This window comes from Chaetura pelagica, unplaced genomic scaffold (assembly GCF_000747805.2).
Source record: "Chaetura pelagica isolate M959 unplaced genomic scaffold, ChaPel_1.0 scaffold14, whole genome shotgun sequence".
NCBI classification, from domain to species: domain Eukaryota; kingdom Metazoa; phylum Chordata; class Aves; order Apodiformes; family Apodidae; genus Chaetura; species Chaetura pelagica.
This window is the reverse complement of record NW_009953067.1, coordinates 186,219-206,842: the sequence shown is the minus strand read 5'-3', so window position 1 is coordinate 206,842 and position 20,624 is coordinate 186,219. Positions and strand designations below refer to the sequence as shown.

General features: G+C 39.4%; 1 protein-coding gene across 1 annotated transcript in view; it reads left to right on the top strand.

Moving 5' to 3' along the window:
* Positions 1–20,367, top strand: part of MOCS1 (molybdenum cofactor synthesis 1) — a 22,070-nt gene extending 1,703 nt beyond the window's left edge. Inside the window, exons 2-10 of the mRNA XM_009996804.1 lie at positions 540–707; positions 5,494–5,658; positions 10,299–10,360; positions 11,639–11,750; positions 12,075–12,187; positions 12,838–12,948; positions 13,755–13,875; positions 15,270–15,317; positions 19,502–20,367. Of these exons, the coding sequence (XP_009995106.1) occupies positions 551–707; positions 5,494–5,658; positions 10,299–10,360; positions 11,639–11,750; positions 12,075–12,187; positions 12,838–12,948; positions 13,755–13,875; positions 15,270–15,317; positions 19,502–20,367 (1,755 nt within the window). The 5' untranslated portion in view covers positions 540–550. The remainder of the gene's footprint in view (positions 1–539; positions 708–5,493; positions 5,659–10,298; positions 10,361–11,638; positions 11,751–12,074; positions 12,188–12,837; positions 12,949–13,754; positions 13,876–15,269; positions 15,318–19,501) is intronic.
* Positions 20,368–20,624: the final 257 nt, after the last annotated feature.

The following is a 20,624-nucleotide window of genomic DNA, read 5'->3' as shown; positions in this document are numbered from 1 at the left end:
AAAAAAAAAAATCAGTAAAAAGAAAAATTGGCTTCATCCTGGCTCAAACCAGGACAGATGGGAAAGCAGGAGCAAGCCTAGGGAGGGATCTGCCAGAGACAGGTGGGAGTGACAGGTCTTTCATCAGACTTGGTGTACTCTGGATGATGGTGATTGTGGATGTTTGTATGCCATACCCTAAGTGATAAGCACAAGAGCTTGTACTTAGGCATTCTTACAATTTCATCTGCAAAGTTTGTGGCAGTGTTCTAGTGCTTTCCAGTTCAGTCTGGTATCTCTGAATGCAGGTTAGATAGAAATAAGATCAGTTTTTCCTTCATTGCAATAAATCATTCAATCTATTGCAACTTTGAGACCCATCAAATGAACCTTGAGTTTCCTTCTGAAGGAAAACAGGAAATTAATAGGAGATTGCTTGTAAAATTTTGTGTATGATCTTACCTGTATTTCAGAAAAGCAGAGTCGTTTGACATTCATTAAAGATAGTTATACTTGGTGCATTTTGTGCATCAATATTATTTCTATATTATTTGTTTCAGGTCAGTATTGTATGCCAGAGGAAGGTGTTCAGCTGACACCTAAATCAGAACTACTTACTACTCAGGAGATAATCACCCTAGCCAGACTGTTTGTGAAAGAAGGTGTAGAGAAGATTCGACTGACAGGAGGAGAACCACTTATCCGTCCCGATGTGGTTGACATTGTGGGTGAGTTCCCAATAAATACAATGTGTTTCAGACTGACTTGCTTTATACGGGTCCACTAACTACACTTGAAACTGTCTACAAATACAGTCCAGAAACCTGAATAATAATAATACATTAAATTACGGTAATTTCCCAACATTGTGAAATGCATGATAGTTTCTTTCAGAAAACTTCCAGTCCTCCTCTCCTGTTTGAATGGGACTTTCTTCTCTTCATATTATAACAGCTGAATGTAGCCTTGTTTTCATATTCAACATCTACTACTATAGCTTGCAATAATGCTGCCTTGGGATGAAAAATCAATAATTTAGGTGACCAGGTCCTCACTGGGGAGAAACAGTAGATACGTGCTTACAAACAAAGCAGGTTTTCTTTTGGATTTTTCTGGGGGTGGTGTTCTTGTGGTTTTGTTCTGTGCCCATAATAACAGATATGTCCCTTGCTTGTTTGTGTTGAATAAGGAACGGTATAAATGCCTATGTTTTTACAGTTATTTATGAAGACTATTGCTTCAATGCAAGATAAATTATTGAATCATTTTTAGAAGCCTATCCCCTTTGATTTGTATTATTGACTTACTGTGTCTGGTTTTCTTCTTAAGCCAGGTGCTTTTTTCCATGTGCAAAATCTCGTATGTTATGGCCATTACAATAGCTTTGTGTGGTTGCAATGTATTAGATTAAGGCTATGTAAGGTGGGTGCACTTTGGTGTATTGTAGGTAACTGAACTTGTCTGTTTCTGCAGGTATGGTCTTAGTAAGTACTGAAGAAAGGGTTAATATGGAAGATGAAGGTCTTGAAAGTAGAGTAGCTGTCTACTGATACACAGAGCTTTGGTGCAGAAAGCAATTTGTCTCTGTTCCTGCTCTGGTTGTTTTCCTGTTTTGGAAGACTGTAATAGTCTCTTCCAAAGAAAGCAGCAGAGCAGTGTAGAACTGACCTGTTTATAGCTGGAAAGGAATGGCTACAGTTAGCTGGCTTGGGTGTCCTTGAAACTTGACTTTGAGGAGTCTTGAAACCGCACTAATCTCACCTTTTTGGAACTCTGGAATACCATTATCTAGGGCATTTCACCCATGCATGAGTGGTTATTTTTTATTTAGGATTGAGAGAGCTATGTGCCTGCCAAGAAACCTGTTTTGTTCGAGAAGTCATTCTAGTAATAATAGGTATAATTATTTTTAGCTGTTTTTTGCCATCCAAAAGGGTGGCAGATTTATTTAAAAAGTTTTATTTTAAAATACAATAAAGCTTTGTAGTTCGGCATATACTGTTGGCATGAAAGTGAGTTGATGAGAACAACGTCATTAGATGAGTGCAGAACTTTCTTTAGTAGTGTGCACCTTTTCCATATATCAGCTGTAGCTGATGGCTTTCTACACACAACACAGCTACTCTGATGTTGAGGATGTAAGTTGAGTAGACAGATCAATGCAAAATTATGATTGTATTGCTAAACTGAAGTCTTGATATTGGAAGAACAGAAATCCTTTTTGTTTGTTTGTTTTACTACTGTGATAGAATTCTTAAAAGTTTATTTCTGTGGTTGAATAAGGGAGACAAATCTTTTTCAGTCACTGGGTTTCATGACTCTGTCTGTGTTTGTGTTCATAGATGAACTTGGATTGCCATAGTCATAATTTTAATGGATGACACAAGATTAGTTATCTTAGGGCAAAGGTAATGGATGTTAAGATAATTGCTTTGTTGCATTGGTTCATTCTGTCGTGAATTTATATTAGCCTGGCTGGCTTTTTCTACGGCGCATTGAACATGGGCAAACTAAGTCTGTAAACTCTTTGTTTTCTCAGACTTTGGTGTTGCTCTATGGTGCAGAAGTTTACTCAAAAGTAAAGATATCACATATAACAGCTGTGGAAAAACTCATTTAAGGGAAAATAAGCCCAAAAATGTCTTCTGCAGAGTTTGAGTTAGGCACCTTTATCAAAGCCTGTATGTACTGGTTTGGGCTGGAATAGAGTTAATCTGGATTTCTAGATGGTTTATAGAAGCTGGCTACAAAATTTCAGGTGCTGACTAGGGTTGAGATTTAAGTGAAGTTTGCTTTCAGCAAACCTTTCTCTTAACCACAAATGGCCTGTGAAATACCAATAAATCTCAAAAATATTAAAGCAGGATTACTATTACTGTATTTTTCTAAAATGTGAGTTCAAAAATTTTTTTTGTTGGTTCAGTGTTCAAATGTGATTTGAAGCTACTGTAGGAGACCGTGTTATTCAGACATCTGCTACAGTTCTTTACATTATTTCAAATCTTCTAACGTATGCACATACATAAACTATGAGTCAGCAACTGGCACTTGCTGAAAGCTAAATCATGTCCTGGAGACTGCTGGAAACATATGTTTGAGACTTCTCTGAAGCAGCTGATAGTGAAATACAGAATACATCTCCTCTGGGATACTCAGAGTTTAAATTAGCACTGGATAGAAACTATGTGATTGCTTTTTTTATTAATAGTCTGCACAGTACACATTTGCACCGACAAAATAATTTTCCATAGAGTGGGCGACTGATGGTTGCATGACTTTTTATAGCAACATACATATTTCAGGAGTGAAGTGGTGCAAGGTAGGGTTGTTAATTCATGGATTAGGCAATATATATTCCCTTTCTGGACTCAATCAGAAGTGCAGTTGTGGAAAGGATTGGTGGAGAATATATAAGAAACTTGAGTATTTAAGAAGCTGCTCCTGATCCTAAAGGAAAAATTAAATGTAAAAGTGTTAACTGATGGCTTAAGCCTGGCATATAAACTCTTAGCTTCATGCTGTTGATTTACTGTCTCTTCTGTTTCCTTTTCTACTTGATGATTTTATTAGTTTCCTTTGCTTGTTGTGATAATTGTTGCTAAAGCAGTGACCAAAGGTCAGCAAACAGACTTAACACAGGTACAAGGTGAGTTACAAAGTCACAAAATCTCTTTAATCCCTTTTAAATTTAAAGGTCAACAAGCCAAGAAACCATGCAACTCTGAATATAACAATGCTTAGCTTGCACTGATAAGGTAAAATGTACTAACTGGTGCTTTTTAACTTGTCTGCCTTAGTGTTAAGGATCCATCTCTAATTTCTCACAGTTGGCTTCTATCCAATTTGTTATTACAGGTAGTTCCATATATTAGTGTATTTCCAGCGCCTCATCCTGTATGTCATTGAGTCTGATGAGGAAGAAAATGCACTGATAATAGCTGCTGCCTGACCTAATCAGCTGGTGCTACTTTTAATATTTTTTCCATTTTAGGCTGCAGCATGGCTTTGGTTTTATTCAGTGCCTTTATGTATTTTACGTTTCTAGCAATGAAGTCTGTATGGCAGGTAGCATTTTTTTCCTGTGTTGTTAGGATGCTGATAATTTTGTGCTTCCTGAGGTTGTAAATAATAGTGGTGTTCCTAGGCTGTCCTGTGACTGCAATGTGTATCCTATGCTCTTAAAAGGCTAGACTGCTGGTGGTAGCTGGTGCTAGGCAATCTGTGGCTAACTTGGGTCAATAGCACTCATGCTCTAGAAGGAGGTTATTCCTGGTCAGTGGGAAAGATTTTAAGGAGTGAATGCCAGAAAAAATGTAGCTCTTAGTAAAGATTGCTCTTTTGTTACAATCTCAGGTTCCAAATATCTTTACAGGGCTTTCAATCATGTTGCAAAATGCTGCTGCTGTGAACTTCAGCATCTTTGGTGTGACCTGACTTGTCCCATTGCAGAGTTTTGGGCCTAGTTTAGGGTGAATATTTTGAGAATAGCTGGGAAATGAGATAAAACAGATGTAAAGCCCTTATCAACGTGAATAAACAGAGGAAGAAGTGACTATGACATATTTGTGCTGTAATTAAAGCTGCTTCAAGAGTACATGTTCTTCAAATATTTCTTAACTAGTTAGGTGGAGGCTATGGGAGAAGGGAGGAAGGAAAATAAAAAAAGAAAATTACTTTGCTGTGGTTCTGCTTCTGCAAGTGGTTTATGAGGGATTTTTTCCTATTTATTATTGTACTGATAACTGGAGGCTTGAAAACCTGCCCTCTGGAGATCTGGTATGCAGACAATTTCTTCATTTGGCTTATGACGAGGCAGCTATTTTCTAAAACCTAATTTCAGGATATTAATGGTTTCTTATGTGGTTTTCTTTCGTTAGCCATTTTTTAGTGCCTTATGTAAGCTCTCTTCAAATGGCTGGGCTACCACTGTGGGTAATGGAAATATTTCAGTTGTCAAGCGCAAGTATTTTGTCCCTTGGATTCTCTATAATGGTCTGTTGACACTTTTTTTCTGTTTAGTTAGGAGTATATGTGGTATTTCTTTCAGCAGTTTAAAGTTACTACTGCTGGCAGCTACCTCTGGGTTAAACTTAGTTAACTGTTGTTAAAGTATAGTAGGATAAATGTTGCTAGATAAATGCAGCTAGTTGAGGTGTTAGGTGTGAAAGGGGTGGCTTGCTCCTTGCTATTATTGCAGAACACAGAATTCAGTTTGCAAAGCTAGATTGAGGAAAAGAAAGTAAACAAAGTCAGAGGCCTTCTTCCAACAATAAAGTAGCTATTTACTCTAAGAAATTGAGAACTACTGTCTTTCATACTGTTTGAAATGGATTTGTGCTAAAATGGGTCTTTTAACCCAATACAGCCAGAAAAAGGCTGAATCATTGAACTGTCCATATTTTCCTCACACCATCAGTGATACTTGTTTGTTTCACAAATCTTTTGGGTTTTCTGTGTAGCTTACAGTTGAATTACTTCTTGCAAAATGTTCTTTTCATTGTTTCATTTTCCTAGGTCAACTGTACAAGCTAGAAGGGCTGAAAACCATTGCTGTCACAACCAACGGGATCAACCTGACCAGACTGCTGCCCCGACTGAAAGAGGCAGGACTAAACGCCATTAACATTAGCCTGGATACTTTGGTCCCAGCTAAATTTGAGTTCATTGTCCGGAGGAAAGGTACAGGCTGGTCTTCTAAGGCAACTGTGTGAATACTTGCAGTAATGTTGTGAGTTGTTTGGTATGTCTTTCCCACTCAGTTGCTGTGGGAGGGGAGTGAATTGTCATTATTCTGAGGCTAGGAGAAGTAGTCTGTACTAGCTAGTTTGACAGTGACTCTTTCTGCTTCTTTCTGCAACCCTAAGTCAGGTAGAGCCCCTTTAGTTGTGGGTGATGGAGTAGAAGATGCTCGGCTCACCACAGTCTGTGAGACTGTGACTACAGATGCCAGTAACTGGCTGATTAGTGGTTAGTCATGGATATCAAGAGGATCTCAAAATCTTGTGTTTGTCTGGTGTGTGCTGCTTTTCTTTAATACTGTTCAAGAAAACCCAGATGTTCCTGCTATAGCAGCCAGGGATTAAGGTGCCACAAGAATGGAACTTCTTGTAATCAATAGAGGCAGTTTCTGGAGGCATGCTAGCAGTGGTCTCACTTGTGACTGGCTATGTTCCCTAATTCCACTCTAAGGTCTTTTGAGGATGGATGCTAGCTTTGTAACTTCTCTGATTGACCTAGTAATTCCAAACAAAGTTTCAAAAATGCTTGGATATGCCCAGTGTTATAGATTCTTGTTGAAATGAATCCTAAAGCTCACCATGAAGTTCAGCTTCGTGGTTGGGCTTCCTTCCAACCTAAAACTGATTCGATCTTTTGCCATTCTCTTTCTGTCCAGTAATGTAACTTGGCAGTCTGTGAACTTCTAATTTAGTCAAAACCTTCAAGTAGCCACTAGATGGTGCAACAACGTAAGGTAAACATAGGATAAGGGATGTAGAAATCTGGGATGCTATGAGAAAGCATTTCAATGTCTGAATCACTCTGCTATCAAATCAAAGTTATGCTGGCAGTTGCAGAAAGGTGTCCTTGTCTACAGTCTCTCTGGGAGCCCTTCTTCAGATTTCTACATCATGTTGCAGGAATCTGCTCCTGTCATAAATCTGACTGGAGCATTATCCTTTCAGCTCAGGCTGTTGCATTAATCTGGTTGTGTCATGGCATAGTTGGCGCCCAGAGAAGTATCTAGGAGTATCTAATCACAAGCAGGTGTTGACTGTGCTCTCTTCTTTTGCTCTTTGCATTTGAATGTTACCTATTTTGTGACACTCACTAGAAACAAGCCCTTCCTTTGCTACCAAAGAGGCAAACTCAATCCTCCAGCTTCCTGAATTATATGGCCAGAGCTCTTTATATCTGACCAAAAGCTGTTAGGAATGTGCTGCTTATAAAGTAAATTCAAAGTTACTGGGGGATAAGGGTAACTTTTATTTATATAAATGTTTCTTCTCCATTTAAAGAAAAAAAAAGGTCTATAACTACAAAGAGAGAAGTTGCTCAGTTGAATAGCATACAGAATGAAAGGGGAAGTTTCTATGACTCAGTATTTTTGAGGAGGAGAATAAAGTCTCGAAATCATAGGGATTTTTTTTTAAGTGGAGATCAGGTAAAAATAGTAACACTGAGTTGGGTTTTTTCCTTTTGTTAAGACCTGAAATTATGTAAAAATACTTTTTTTTGTTGTTATTTTTGAGGGTTTTTTATTTAATAGGAAATTTCCAAGTATGGAATGAGCAGAGAATAAAGTGCCTGCCCCACTGTGCTACCTTATCCTGTGGCAGTTCCAGAGGCGACAAGATATAGCTCTGTTAAGGTGAGAGGGGTTCCTAGGCTTAGAGTCCTGCAGGCTGGTATCTTCTGTGGAGAGTAAAAGTGGTATCTGATTATGGAGCTAACCAGGAACTGAAGAAACTTGGAAAAAATTTTTCTGCTCCTCTGGGAACTCATTCTAGGGTTTTAAGAAAAGGCTTGAATTTTGTATCTTTGCTGCAGGCGACTTGCCTTACACCTGCTTTTAGTCCCAAATGGAATAGATGGAGGGAATGACTGAGAGATGACCAGAGACTTCACTGATGCATGGAAGTACTTTGGAGGACCAGAATATTTTTGCTTCTCTCCCTCTACCACATTCTAAAGGTGGCCAGTCTAACCTGTTTCTTAGCGTGTCCTCTCTTTCTTGTTCAGTACAAAGAAATTAAGATAATATTGTACTGTAATTGAATCATTAAATATTGTTTGGAAGCATTTCTTCTTGTAAGATTAAGTGTTGGAAGGTGTTATCTCACATAGAGTAGTTCTGTATGTGTCTAAAGTTTAAAGTCATCTAAAGAAATCTGAAATGATGAAAATATTGAAATTTTTCATTGAGTGGAAGAGAAGAGTTGTCATTTTGAAGTGTCAAATAAAAACTTAGAAAACTTCTGAGCCTTGAAAATGTTTCTGGACACAATAACATCTAGTATTCATTTCTGCTCTGATGTTTGAAACATTTTGGTTTTACTCTTTTTGTTGTTACCACACAAGGACTTAGATCTAGAAGGGATATTTCAATATATATGACAATACAAATGAACTCCTAGCAGTTTTCCATAAAGAAAAAACAGAAAACAGTTAACATCAAAATATGAAATGCAGTTACAGATATTTTATTTTTTTTTTACTGTAACAGATTTTTATTTTAAATAATCACCATGTCCCCAAAGTTTTTGATCTGCTGCTTGCTAGTGATTGCTTCCTGGTCATTTTAGTTAAGTTCAGTTTCACCTTTTTGCAATCCTGAAGTTGCACATAAGGTTTTCTGAGCTGTTGCAGAGTTTTTTGATTCCATTCCTGTTTCTGGGATGTGCTTACAGCAGTGTATCATTATCTCTTTTGCTACATTCAGACTGCACACTTGCTTAACTGGAATGAAAGCTACCACTGGTGCTGTGAACTTCCTGGGTGTGTGCAAAACAAATAGGTAATGAAGGAGAAAGGTGACAAGTCATAACTTCAAACAGTTACCTGCAGGACTTATTTCACTGTCTTTTTGCTTTCCACCTCTTTTTATGCAGCCAGGACTAGAATTAGGACCAGCTTATAAGATGGTTAACATTTGCTACTCTCCTGTGTCCATGCTTTATAATGCCTTTAGCAGCCAGAAAGAAGTTAAGTGAAAGTTTCATGTCTTGCCCTTTTTTCTGATCTTGAACACATCCAATATTAAGTATACATATATAGAATATTATTTAAATGTTGCTTATTTCTCATAAAGCACCAACAGATTAATGAAAGTATGATCTCTTCATTAGAGAATCTGAGTTCTAGTAGCTACGAGATAGGGAAAAGAAGATGATGGACTTACACAAATATATGGCCAGGAACAGCACAGAAATTTTCAGCACAAACTTCTGGAAAATACTGCCCTTTTGCTAGCACATGTCAAGTATTTGCTATTGAAGACTACAGCTTTGGAAGAAGGAACTTGGTGTTTCATACCTGAGTTTAGTGTGCAGAACAGGAAGGGAACTTAGTCTAGTACCTGACAGGGTAGGACAGACATTCACAAATACGGTGCTAGCAGCTGAGCACACACCAGAAATGTGTACGCCAGATCTTTCTGGCTTGCTGTCTCATTCTTGCTACTATCACCTTGTTTCTCTGCCAGCTGGTGAGTGTGGCAGGGAAGGAATAATACATCACATCTGAAATTGACTTCTTGATGAAATGTCTTAGCTCTGTTTAAAGTTGACAGAATGTGTGGCTTGAATGATACAATTAAGAGGCTTTCCTAAAGGCCTTCAGAATTCCAAAATTGCACTGTTGTTTTAGTTTTCTTCCAGATTTAAGAGGTGCATATAGGGGCAAAGATACTTGCCCCAAATTAACTATAACTCTGTGTCTCGGAGCAGCTGACAAGTGTAGGCCAAGCTAAGTGATGGGGCGGGGCTCAGACTTTTTCCTTTAAGTCACTACAGGTTTTGACATCTTTAATTTGTTTTCAAGGGTCAAAGGCCAACTAAATTGCTTTCCTAAATGCTCTACAACCAACTCCCACCCCCATCCCATTGTGCTCACCAGTTTCACATGATAATCATAAAAATGATTATCCTGTAAAATTCTGCCTGTGATCTTCAAACTAATGTGTAGTCAGTAGATTTGGGAAGCCAAATACATCTGTATCCAGGGAGGAATAGGGGATCAAGGGGCTCTTGTTTGTTCTAACCTCACTCCCCTCCACACACACTTTAGAAAGATCCTTTTAAAATTCACTTAACAATATTGCTATCTGACTCAGAACAGTGAGATTCTGCCATTTAAGCGAAGACACGTGCTGTTATTATCAAATAAATATTAATTTATTATTCTTTTTTCATTGCATCTGTAGGCAGTTCACAAATAATTTCCACTCCCTTTATGAAGAATGTAACACAGGGAAAAGCTGACATATGAGGAAGTGGAGAATCATATCCTAATGCTACATGGATGTCCAGAGAGGCAGAAAAGTCTCCTAGTATTTTTTTACTACCTAAATATCAGTTTAAAAAAAAAAAAAAAAAAAAGTATCTTAGTGACTTGACTACAACAAAATTGGCAGCCTTTTGGGGGTGTAGGTGTGTGTGTAGAATTGAAGTTTCTTTACTTGCAGTTCTTTGTACCTGCAGCCCTGTCTACTGAAACAGATTGGGTTTTATTTGTCATCTTTTTATCTCGTACTTAAAAACCTCCTTTTGCATTACACTTTTTTTAAATAAGTGCTTGTTTTTATTCTTTTTGTGTCTTAGGCTTTCACAAGGTAATGGAAGGAATTCACAAAGCCACTGAGCTTGGCTACCATCCTGTTAAGGTAAGGGCAATGTTTACTTACTCTGAAACTGTTGTGTTTTACCACAAATGGTGATAAAAGATGCAGCTCACGTGATGAAGAATTTATCCCCCTTGCTGCCAGTGGATAATTTTTTTGTAAAACTGAAGAAAAATGTTAGTAGCTTGAAGACCATCTCAAGAGGGAACAGGGGAAATTAATATAATCCCTTTGCACAGCTGAAGAGTACAGATACATACAGCCACATACCCCATCATTTGCCTAGCTGCAGGCTACAGGGTGGTTCATCTCTGCACTTGTCTCTTCCTACCTACCCTATTGATTTGGCACTGACCCTGCTGTGTGAACTTGGCCAAAGGAGTTAACAGGCAGAAAACTACCCTGCAGAAATACATTAATTTTCTCCTGGTTTATCTCCTTCAGCTGCTTACAGCAGACCCTGATAAGTGCCAGTGTGACAGAGGGGAAGGGAGTTGTCCTTTGGGGGTGAAGGTAAACCATGACCCTGCACCCTAACTCAGCAGTTTGCATTTTTGCAGATATGGTTCCCAACAGTGTTTTGGAAGGCCTATTATGTGTTAAGTGGTTTAGGCTATAGAGCTATGAAAAACACTTTAAATTAAATTTGTTTTTTAGGCTTTCCTGAAAGATCTTAAGAATTGTCAATGATTTTCAGATTTACAAGTCTTCCTTGCTAACAGGGAGTGTTTTAGCAACTGCCCAGCTACCTGTTTTTCTTTAGATAAAGCATAGAGGACCTGAGGCTCCAGTGTAAATACTGCTTATGAGTAACATGCAGAAAACTGTTTCAACCTCTGTTTGAAGGAAAGCAGAGCTAATTATCCTGCAACCTCTGGTTATGGAGTGAACTGTGAATACTTCCTGGTCTGGGGAATTTGCCTGTAATTTGCCATAAAGAGTGCTGTAGAAGGTATCCTGCCAGGACTTTTACAGAGGCCATACAATGTAGGACTGAAGCATGGAGTTGTCATTTTAGACAGTAAAATCTGCCGTACACTGGATGGGTAAGACTGTGCCTTGATTACGTAGTATCATTAGTTTTCCATTTAGTAAGGTAACATTAACAACTTTAGTTAGATTGGAAGCAAAAACTTACAGACAATTTTGGCAGAGACTATAATCTAGACCATAACAGTTCTGCCAACTTCTCTCATCTTTTCATTTTAAAAAAAAAATCATTCTCTCTATGTTGCCTTCTGCAAGGACTATGAAACCTTGTTGAAGAGGGAAGAAAGTCATACTTGGCTCACTAATTTCAGGTGTCTGCTTTTCCTGAAGGTAAACTGTGTGGTGATGCGAGGCTTCAATGAGGATGAACTTCTGAGCTTTGTGGATTTAACAAAGGATCTGCCCCTTGATGTGCGGTTCATAGAATACATGCCCTTTGACGGTAAGAAGTCCTCCTTGGAGATTCTTCATGGTATGGAGTGTACCTTGGACATAAAATTTGGTTGGTGGTTATTCAATATTTGAGCCTGTCTGCAGAAGTTGTGGTGAGCTCTTTTTGCAATTTAGAAATTGCCTTAAGTTTTATGTTGCGTTTTTCACAGCTTGTCTGCCTTTTGGATAAGCTGGAGAAGGATTAGTAGCAGGATTAGCTGGGGCTGGGACACTTTTGGGAAAAATGAGATTTGTGGAGAATGTAATGGTGGCTCTTCCCTGATTGAAAAAATATAATCCACAGTCTAAAGTTAGCTGATTCTGTTAATTCCAGGCAATAAATGGAACTTCAAGAAGATGGTGAGCTACAAAGAAATGCTTGATACAATTAAACAGCGATGGCCTGAACTGGAGAAATTGCCCTGTGAAGCTTCCAGCACAGCCAAGGTAGGGTTAGACAAAGAACATACAGGATGTGTCCTCACTCTTTCTCTGCCCTAAATCTCCAAATTCTCTGAAGTTCAGCATTTATAATTCACAAACCAAGTGAAAAATACTGATTCTAGTAATGCTAGGGTTGTGGTCAAGCTGCCTGCATGTGGTTTGACTCTGGTCATAGTCTTTACCTTTACAAATACAGCGTATTTACTAGATGCCTTGTTAAGATCTAAAAAATGGCAGGCTTGTATCCTGTATTTATGGCTTCTGAAACTTTTATCAGTATGTCTATGACTGCACATTAACAAGCTTGAGGAAACAGTTGTTCAGTGAAAAAACTATATTGATTTAGAGTGTGTAGTGTCACACAGGGGATTTCTAGTCTACAAGAATTTATGGCTCATGGCTGCCCAAACAAGAAAATTCCTACTGGCGTCACCTGTCAGTTGATAATTACAAGAGCAAACATTTTACAAGTTTGTGAATTCCCAGGCATAGAGAAGAACAGACTGAACCCCCTGACAAATCTGATGTTTGAGGGTTTTTTTTTTCCTCTCATGTGACCTTAGAACTGAGGAAATTTTGTTAAAATGTCTTCTGGTTTGTGGTGAAATGCAGTCTTGAAAATACGGAGTTTATAGTTGACTCTTTTTCTTCAGAGTTATAAGGTGCCACATTTCCAGGGACAAGTCAGCTTTATCACCTCCATGTCAGAGCATTTCTGTGGATCCTGCAATCGGCTGAGGATAACAGCAGATGGGAACTTAAAGGTTGGTAATGAAACACAACTCTCTTTGCATTCATTGCAGTGAAAGTAGTGGTGAAATTCTTCCCTTAAAAATAGCTGGGATGTAAAGTAGGACAGTAAGAAGCATAATTATTACCAGCTAACTTGTGTTTATCTATCCTGGATGTATTCTTCAAGCTGTTTGGGCTGTTAGGGAGATGTTACATCACTTTTCTTGCTTTCTCTGTTTTGCTAACATAGTTAGCTTCAGTTGTACAACATGGTTGCAAGGCCATAAATATAAACATTTATTCTAATCTTAGACTGAAAATCATCTTAAACATATGACAAGCAGATGATTTCCCATTAAAATTAGGATCCAAGCAGCTGTGAGGGCTTAGCTTTTGTGTTCCACAAGCATTCTGGCTTGTTTCACCAAACATCTTCTTGCAACTTTTCTCCTTCAAGAGCAGCCTGTACATTTGCTGAACGGCTGTAGACAGGGAAGGGATAACCACTTCCTGCCACATTGAAACTGGCAGTTTCTGGGGGAAAAATTAAAGTTTTCAATTAAAAATTGGCACTTGCACATTGTCACCTGATATTGACAACAGTTGTGCTGCTAATGGCAGATGACCTAGGCAGCCTGAAGGCCCAATGAGTTGAAGTTGCAGAAACATCCCAGGCTGTCTGTGTGTGTACATGAAGAGAGATGAAGAAAATAATCTCCATAAAGGGTCTCTTTCTTCAGTAGGGTATGCCTCTTCAAAACTCTACTTTAAGGTTCATACACAATACTTGTAAAAGCTGCATATAGTATTCTTTCTGATTTTTCCTCTTTGGATGCAGGTGTGCCTTTTTGGGAATTCAGAAGTGTCCTTGAGAGATCACCTGCGGTCAGGTGCCTCAGAGGAAGAGTTGGTTCAAGTCATTGGAGCAGCAGTGGGCAGAAAAAAGAAACAGCATGCTGGTATGTTTGTTGTACCTGAGAAATAACAGCAGTGATTAGGGAAGACAATGTCCTGGTACTGCTGTGGGATACATTGACTTGCCAGGAGAAAGAAAGAAGGAAAAGCTTCTGAAATGAAGCTGTATTAAATAAGGAACAAATTTTCCTATCTGGGAAGAGTATATTCTGGTAGAAAGCTGGTAACATACCAGTCCTGTGGTGCTCTAACCTTCCACATGAGCTAGAATCTAGACCATTTAAATGTCTCAGACTGACTTTTGTTTTCAAAGAGATGCATATACCACTGCTCACAATAACAACAGCAAAGCAAAAATTGATCAGTTTTACTGGATCCCTTTTGTCTTAAAATTCATTTGCTGTAAAATAGGAACTAAAGCTAAATTGAGCTCTCAGTCCAACTGCTGTATTAACACATTTGTAGAAGTGACAGATCTCATTTTAAGCATCCAAGAATTTGTAGCTACTCACCGAGGGCTCTGTGTAAGGTCATGAAGATGCATTCACATCCTCAGGCTGTATAAACTATATTTCAGTCACATCTCAATCTTACCAAATGTTTGTATCTGGCTACAGCTGGGAATTGTGAACTAGCTTTAAGATCATGGAATAGCCCCTTTACACTAAAAATACACTTCAGTCTTTTTGGTCTCTTGCACATTCTGCCAGATAACTCGCAGTTGGTTCTGCCTTTTTTTAATGCTGTATGAAACAAATTTAAAGGAATCTTAAAATTTGAACATAGACTAACTTGCAAAGTACATTGGGCTGACCCAGTTAAATAGTGCCTTGTAAATAGAAGGGATGGGGTGGAGAAATTGGTTCCTTTTCTTTTAGACCATTCATTTCTGAATTTCTGATTTGGGCAAGTAGAGGTGAAAGCACTCATCTGCCCTCCACTCCAAAGATATTTTGTCATCAGCAGCATTTACCTGGCATTGTCTTCTTCCACGTTGTGTTAATCCCAGTATTGTCCCAGGAGCCTTCTGTGATTGGGCTTCTTTGAACTAGACCACTATTAACAGTTTATCCATAGAACTAGGACAGTTAAATGCTGTTGTTAAGAAACAAGGTAGTCCCAAGTTCATTACATTTTATAGTAGGTAGGCTGTGATTCAGATTATGGAAACTTTCTGGGAAAAGGTTTTACAATGTGATAGACCCATAGCAGCCGGATGCTTGGAGACTGTGTCATGGGAACTGACACTGTGGCAGCTATGGTTTTAAATAATACCATACCAGATTCCCCTTCCTCCTGCTGTTTTGCCTTCATCGAGCTTTGGTTTTCTTAGCATGCAGGTTGCACTGTCAAGAGCAGAAATAGGTATATAAACTAGATGTATGACTTAAAACATAAAAAACCTAGGATTTTTATATGTTCCTTATTTTATTTCTAGGCATGTTTAACATTTCCCAGATGAAAAACCGGCCAATGATCCTGATTGGTGGGTGACAAATCAGTACGTAATAAATATCCAATGATTTTGTTTGGTTTTGTCTTTGGGGGAGCAGAGTGGATTGGGATTTTAAGTCAAACTTGTATTTCATTCTACCTTAGCAAAAGAAATGGGTTTCTTAAAAGGCAGTGGTGGACCTGTGCTAGGTGGCAGGGGGTTGGACTCAATCTCTGGAGGTCCCTTCCAACCCCTAACATTCTGAGAGTCTATGATAACAGGCTGAAGTGGAATAGGATGGAAGCTTTAAATGTCCCTACCAAGCTTTTTCCAGACTTCTGATGGTTAGCACTGGTTTTGTTTTCTCTAATTTTGAAAGTTCATTACATTTTTTCAAAGGCTTCACTACCTTTCCTGTCATGTTTCCTTTCTGCTTCCTTTTTACTTAACAAGAAGAGTATGATAATTTGTAAGGCAGTTTGGAATGAGTTTTGTGAAATTGACAAGATTGCCTTATAAACATAAAGGATGCAGGATAGACTTCTTTCCTGGATTAAGACATTCAACTTTGCTTATAATGTATCAAGCCATTAACCTGACAGAAACACAGGTTTCCACCTCAGTATGTCTGTACTTCAGAATCTGAAACTTAGGGCTTCATTATTTTGAAATGTTCTCTTATTGCTGCAAAGTCTCAGAAGATACCAGATACTATGGTTTTCAGAGTTATCTCACCAGCCCTATGGATCAAGGTGTCTTTATGCTCCTTGCTATGTCTGTTAATGTTTGCTAACTCACCCTTCTTCTTGAAGCTCTATTCACAAACAACATAGCGCTGCTAGGGTTCTTTCATTGACTTTTCACATCTTTTTCAGTGGAGTCTTACCTCCTCCATGCCCAGGTTTCCCTGGTTTTTAAGATACCTGTTGTCCCAAAACCCTTTTTTCTTCCTTAGATTTAAGAAATGCTTGAGAGAGTTTGCACTGTGAGATTAATTGGAAGTTCTTCTATTGTTTCTTCCTGACAAGGGGGGAGGGGAACATATCAGGGGTGGAAGAGATGGATATTGTTTCAAACCCAAACTCTCATTCTCCCATTGGAGCAGGGTAGCTGCAGTGCAGTTTAAAACACAGCTTTTACAACAGGTACCTGTGATATGGGAAGGGTAACATGAATTGAATTGAAGGACTTTGCTATGCGTGATATAAAATCTCGTTTTTATTTTTTATTTTAAAACCAGTACTCTAGTGCATGTACTTCAATTGCCTTTATTAGGAAATAGGACCTACAGACATCTTGTAACATAGGTTTTCACTCAGAATATTATTTTTTTTATTTGATGCCCCACTGTAAAGGACCATAATTTTTCCGTTTTGAGTTTTGAAGTGAACGGGTTTAGTGGCTAAAGGTGGCCTCTTGGTTTGCTTTTTCTCTTTTGTTTTGGCCACTGCTGCACTGTGTTCCAGAAAAAGGGGAAAGAAGACTTTGTTCAAAATGTGTATTGACTTGCTGCATGAGGAAAAAAAGAATATTTTTTTAAGATGAAAAATACTATATTAAACTTGCCAGCTCCTTGGGACCTACATAATTTTTCAAGATGCTTTTGAAAGAATCCTCACACTCCAGTGTTAGCATTCATAGCAATGTTTGGATGTCTACAGATCAGATCCATCCAATTTCCTTTTGAAAAGTGCTTTAAAATTGTCTGACATACAGTAAAAGAGGCAGCCTGTCTGGGTCCTCCTCCAGCTTTTCCACATCCCTTTGAGACTAACTGCTGGCAGTCACTGCATCAATGGAGAGGCTAGAGATGAGTGGAGAGTATCCCACTGTGACACATGGGGAATCATTGGGAGATTTACTTATTGTGTTTGGAATTACTTACAAACTTCAAATAATACTGGCATGGAAGCAGTCGGTGGGTGTGGGTGTGTATATATGGAATTAATGAATCTTAATGAATGCTGTTGAAATCACTAATTGGTTTTGATAGTCCCAGTAAGCCAAACCTGGCTTCTTCCCTGCATTGTTTTCTTCTGATCCTTTGCTGTATGATTTGTATCCTATTTCCCTTAATCAAAATATTCCTTTTGGCAGGTTGTTCTCCTCATGGGTTCACTTCAGTAATGGGAATTTCCTCCTTAATTTAAGTATCCCGTCTTCTTTCCTCCCCCCCTGAGATTGTACTAGTTGGAAACTAAAACAGTTAAACTTTAGGTGCAGTAATAGAGTATAAGGAGATGCGGTTTCCCAGATGGTTTCCATTGTATTATATATAGTGCTGTAGAAAACCATTCTTTTTTTTAGGTATATGAGCAATTTGGATGAGGGCAGAGATGACTAGGTATAACTTGAAGAAAGTGTAGGTTGTTACAAAAAGCCAAGAGGCTTTGCAAGATCTGTTGCTCTCTTTTTACTTACCACTCTACTTGAGCAAATAGTGCTTCTCTTCCCTGCTTCCACCTATGTGTGTTTACCCTGTCAACTTAAGCACTTGTCTGCCCTTGCAGTCCAGCTTCTCCTGAAGACAAGACTCCTTGCCAGGAGTTTATTTTCAGCTTTAAAGCTAAACAAGGAATCCAGAAGAACAGAGTACACAGAATTCCTGGATTTAAAAAGGAGTATTCATGTTAGGCCCCACTGTATAAAGAGAGAGGGGAAAAGAAAGGAGAAATAAGCACAATTTTTTGTGCCCTTCCAAAGCAAAATAATGTTTCACTCCAAACATTTCTATCCAGTTAATTCCATTTCTCTGAAGGTAAACACATTACCACCGAACTTGAAGAAATCTTAATTTTACTGGATTTGCCATTAGCTATAGATCAAAAAGGGCCTTTGCCTGAATTTAATTATTGCAGTGATTTCTTAAAAATCTTGAAATCTGTGGTTGATTTAAGCTTCAGTAACATGCACTTTCAGATCAACATTTGGAGGATACTCTGGGTGAAAAAGGTGCTAAGTACATTGGTCTTGTTACAGCAGAGGCTGGGACTAACAAGGAAGAGATTGGTTGTTGTTTTTTTAAAAAAAGAAGGTGGAGGTGCACAACAATGGGTTGTCCACACCATGTCTGTTATTGCCATGTGACCAGTCGAAGGTGCAACCTGTAGGTCAGGGTATCAGACATAGCTCAGCAAGATGTAGAGGGGCCAAGAAGCTGCTTTGATTCACCTGTGGGCAGAACGAAACTCATAAGTAAAGGAGTCCCTGAATACCAGAGCCACCAAAGGAGATGATTAAGCAAAACCTAATTCCAGGTTTCTCAGAGCAAAGAAATGAGGAGCTCCAGAAAAACATAAACATGCTTACCAATAAGGCTATTAAACTAGGGCTTAGCCACTTACCTCTATACTGCTTTCTCTTTACTTACAAATCACTTCTTTTATGTGAAAAGACTCCTTCTGACTCGACACTTGGCATTTAGCCCTGTGCAAATGCCAAAACCAAGGGATTAAATGCTGAAAAGGGGCAGGAGGGCTTACTACCTTTCTGCCAGCTGGGAGCTCTGCCAGCTGAACTTGGAACATACTTCTGAGTAGATTTAAAATCTATCTGTCAATGAGAGGAGCGTGGTTTTTCCAGTGCTTAAGCTTCAGCTGTCATTAATGTGGTAAGAGCTGGCAGTAATGAGAGGTTCCTATCACAGACCCACCCACCCACCCTCTGAGCTTGCAGACAGTGCAGTGGCAGATGCAGTGCTTCTGGTCCCTCTGTCCTCAAGTGCTGGCATGAGCCTTCCAAGCAGAAGGAGATGAAAGCAGGAAGTGCAGTTGCCTGTGCTGGGAAGAAGATGTTTGGAAAGGCAGAGTTGAGAATCTGAGTGCAAGAATTTCCTATTGACCTTGCCAGGCTTTCAAAGTAAGACTGGTGCTGGGACAATCTCAAATGGATGCTGAGATGCCATGACTTGCTTTTCTTCAGAACTTATGTTTCTATAAGCTTTCTTGGCTGCTGTTTCTCAATGAATGTTGATAGTGTTTTAAAGCAAGTTGTTTCTTGTCAGGGACCTTGGAATAAGTGATACATGTCACTTGAGTCTTGGAGTTTGTAATAAACCAGCAAATGAAGAGAACTGAGAAGAGAGAAAGAGGTTGAGAAAAGTGGATGTTTGCAGGCTTATTGAGGTTTTTGAAATACAGAAAGACCCAAGTGATGCTCTGACTTGGCTACTACAGACTTAGCTTTCCAGTTAGTAAGATGTGATCTCATGTTACTCTCTCTTTTTTTTTCCTCAGAGCCTCTACTGATGTCATTCCCACTATACCAAGATGCCCTACAAAATCTCCCAAATTCAAAACAGTGGGGCCACACATTTAGCCACTGGCTGACTTTGAGAGCAAGTTTCCCCAAACAAATGGGAAGAGTGTTAATGAAAAATAAGCTTACAGGACAACTGACAGGATCTCACCGAAAGCAACAGTGCCACACAACAACAGGAATTCTACAAACCCAGCTCAGAGGCTGCTGTGTCTTCCATAAGGACGCAAGCTCCACGTTCATCACTAAGTGCCTTGAGGCTTCTCCTGTTGGCCAAGTTTCTGCAGACTGTCATTCCAAAGAGGCAAGCCCAGGATCTGAATTCTGTACCAGGGATTTGGGATCTTGCACCAGAGTACCTCCTGCCTCTGACAACTTGACTCACACTGATGAGGAAGGACGGGCCACAATGGTTGATGTTGGAGGGAAGCCAGATTCAACAAGAAGGGCTGTTGCTGGTGCTGTGGTCCGCCTGGGTGAAAAGGCATTCGGAATGGTGAGGAAGAACCAGATGAAGAAAGGGGATGTGCTAGCAGTAGCTCAGATTGCAGGAATTCAGGGAGCCAAGCTGACCAGCCAGTTGATCCCATTGTGTCACAACATCCCCCTCAACCATGTTGAGGTGTCTCTGAGCCTGGATGAGGCCAGATATGCAGTGGTAATCCGCAGCTCCTGTCAGACCTGGGGAAGGACAGGTGTGGAGATGGAAGCTCTAACAGCTGCCAGCCTGGCTGCCCTGACTGTGTATGACATGTGCAAAGCAGTTACCCATGACATTGTGATCGAAGAAGTGAAGTTGCTTAGTAAAACAGGTGGGCAGAGGGGAGACTTCTCAAGGGTCTAGATCACATCCAGGCACATCCAGCCCTCCAAGTGACCACTGCTTATGTTCAGCCTCTTCAGAACTGTTTTTTCTCAGCTGGTAGGCTTGGAGACCTCAGCATGTGTTACCACACAACAACCCCACAACTCCAGTTTTGCCTTACCCTGTCAGCTTACTGCTAGTGAACAGTGAAGCCCACTTTCCCTATTGATAGCCATGTGTGTTTTTTTAGGAGACAGACTTTTCCACTCTGCCAGTACCTTCATTTCAGTGTCCTC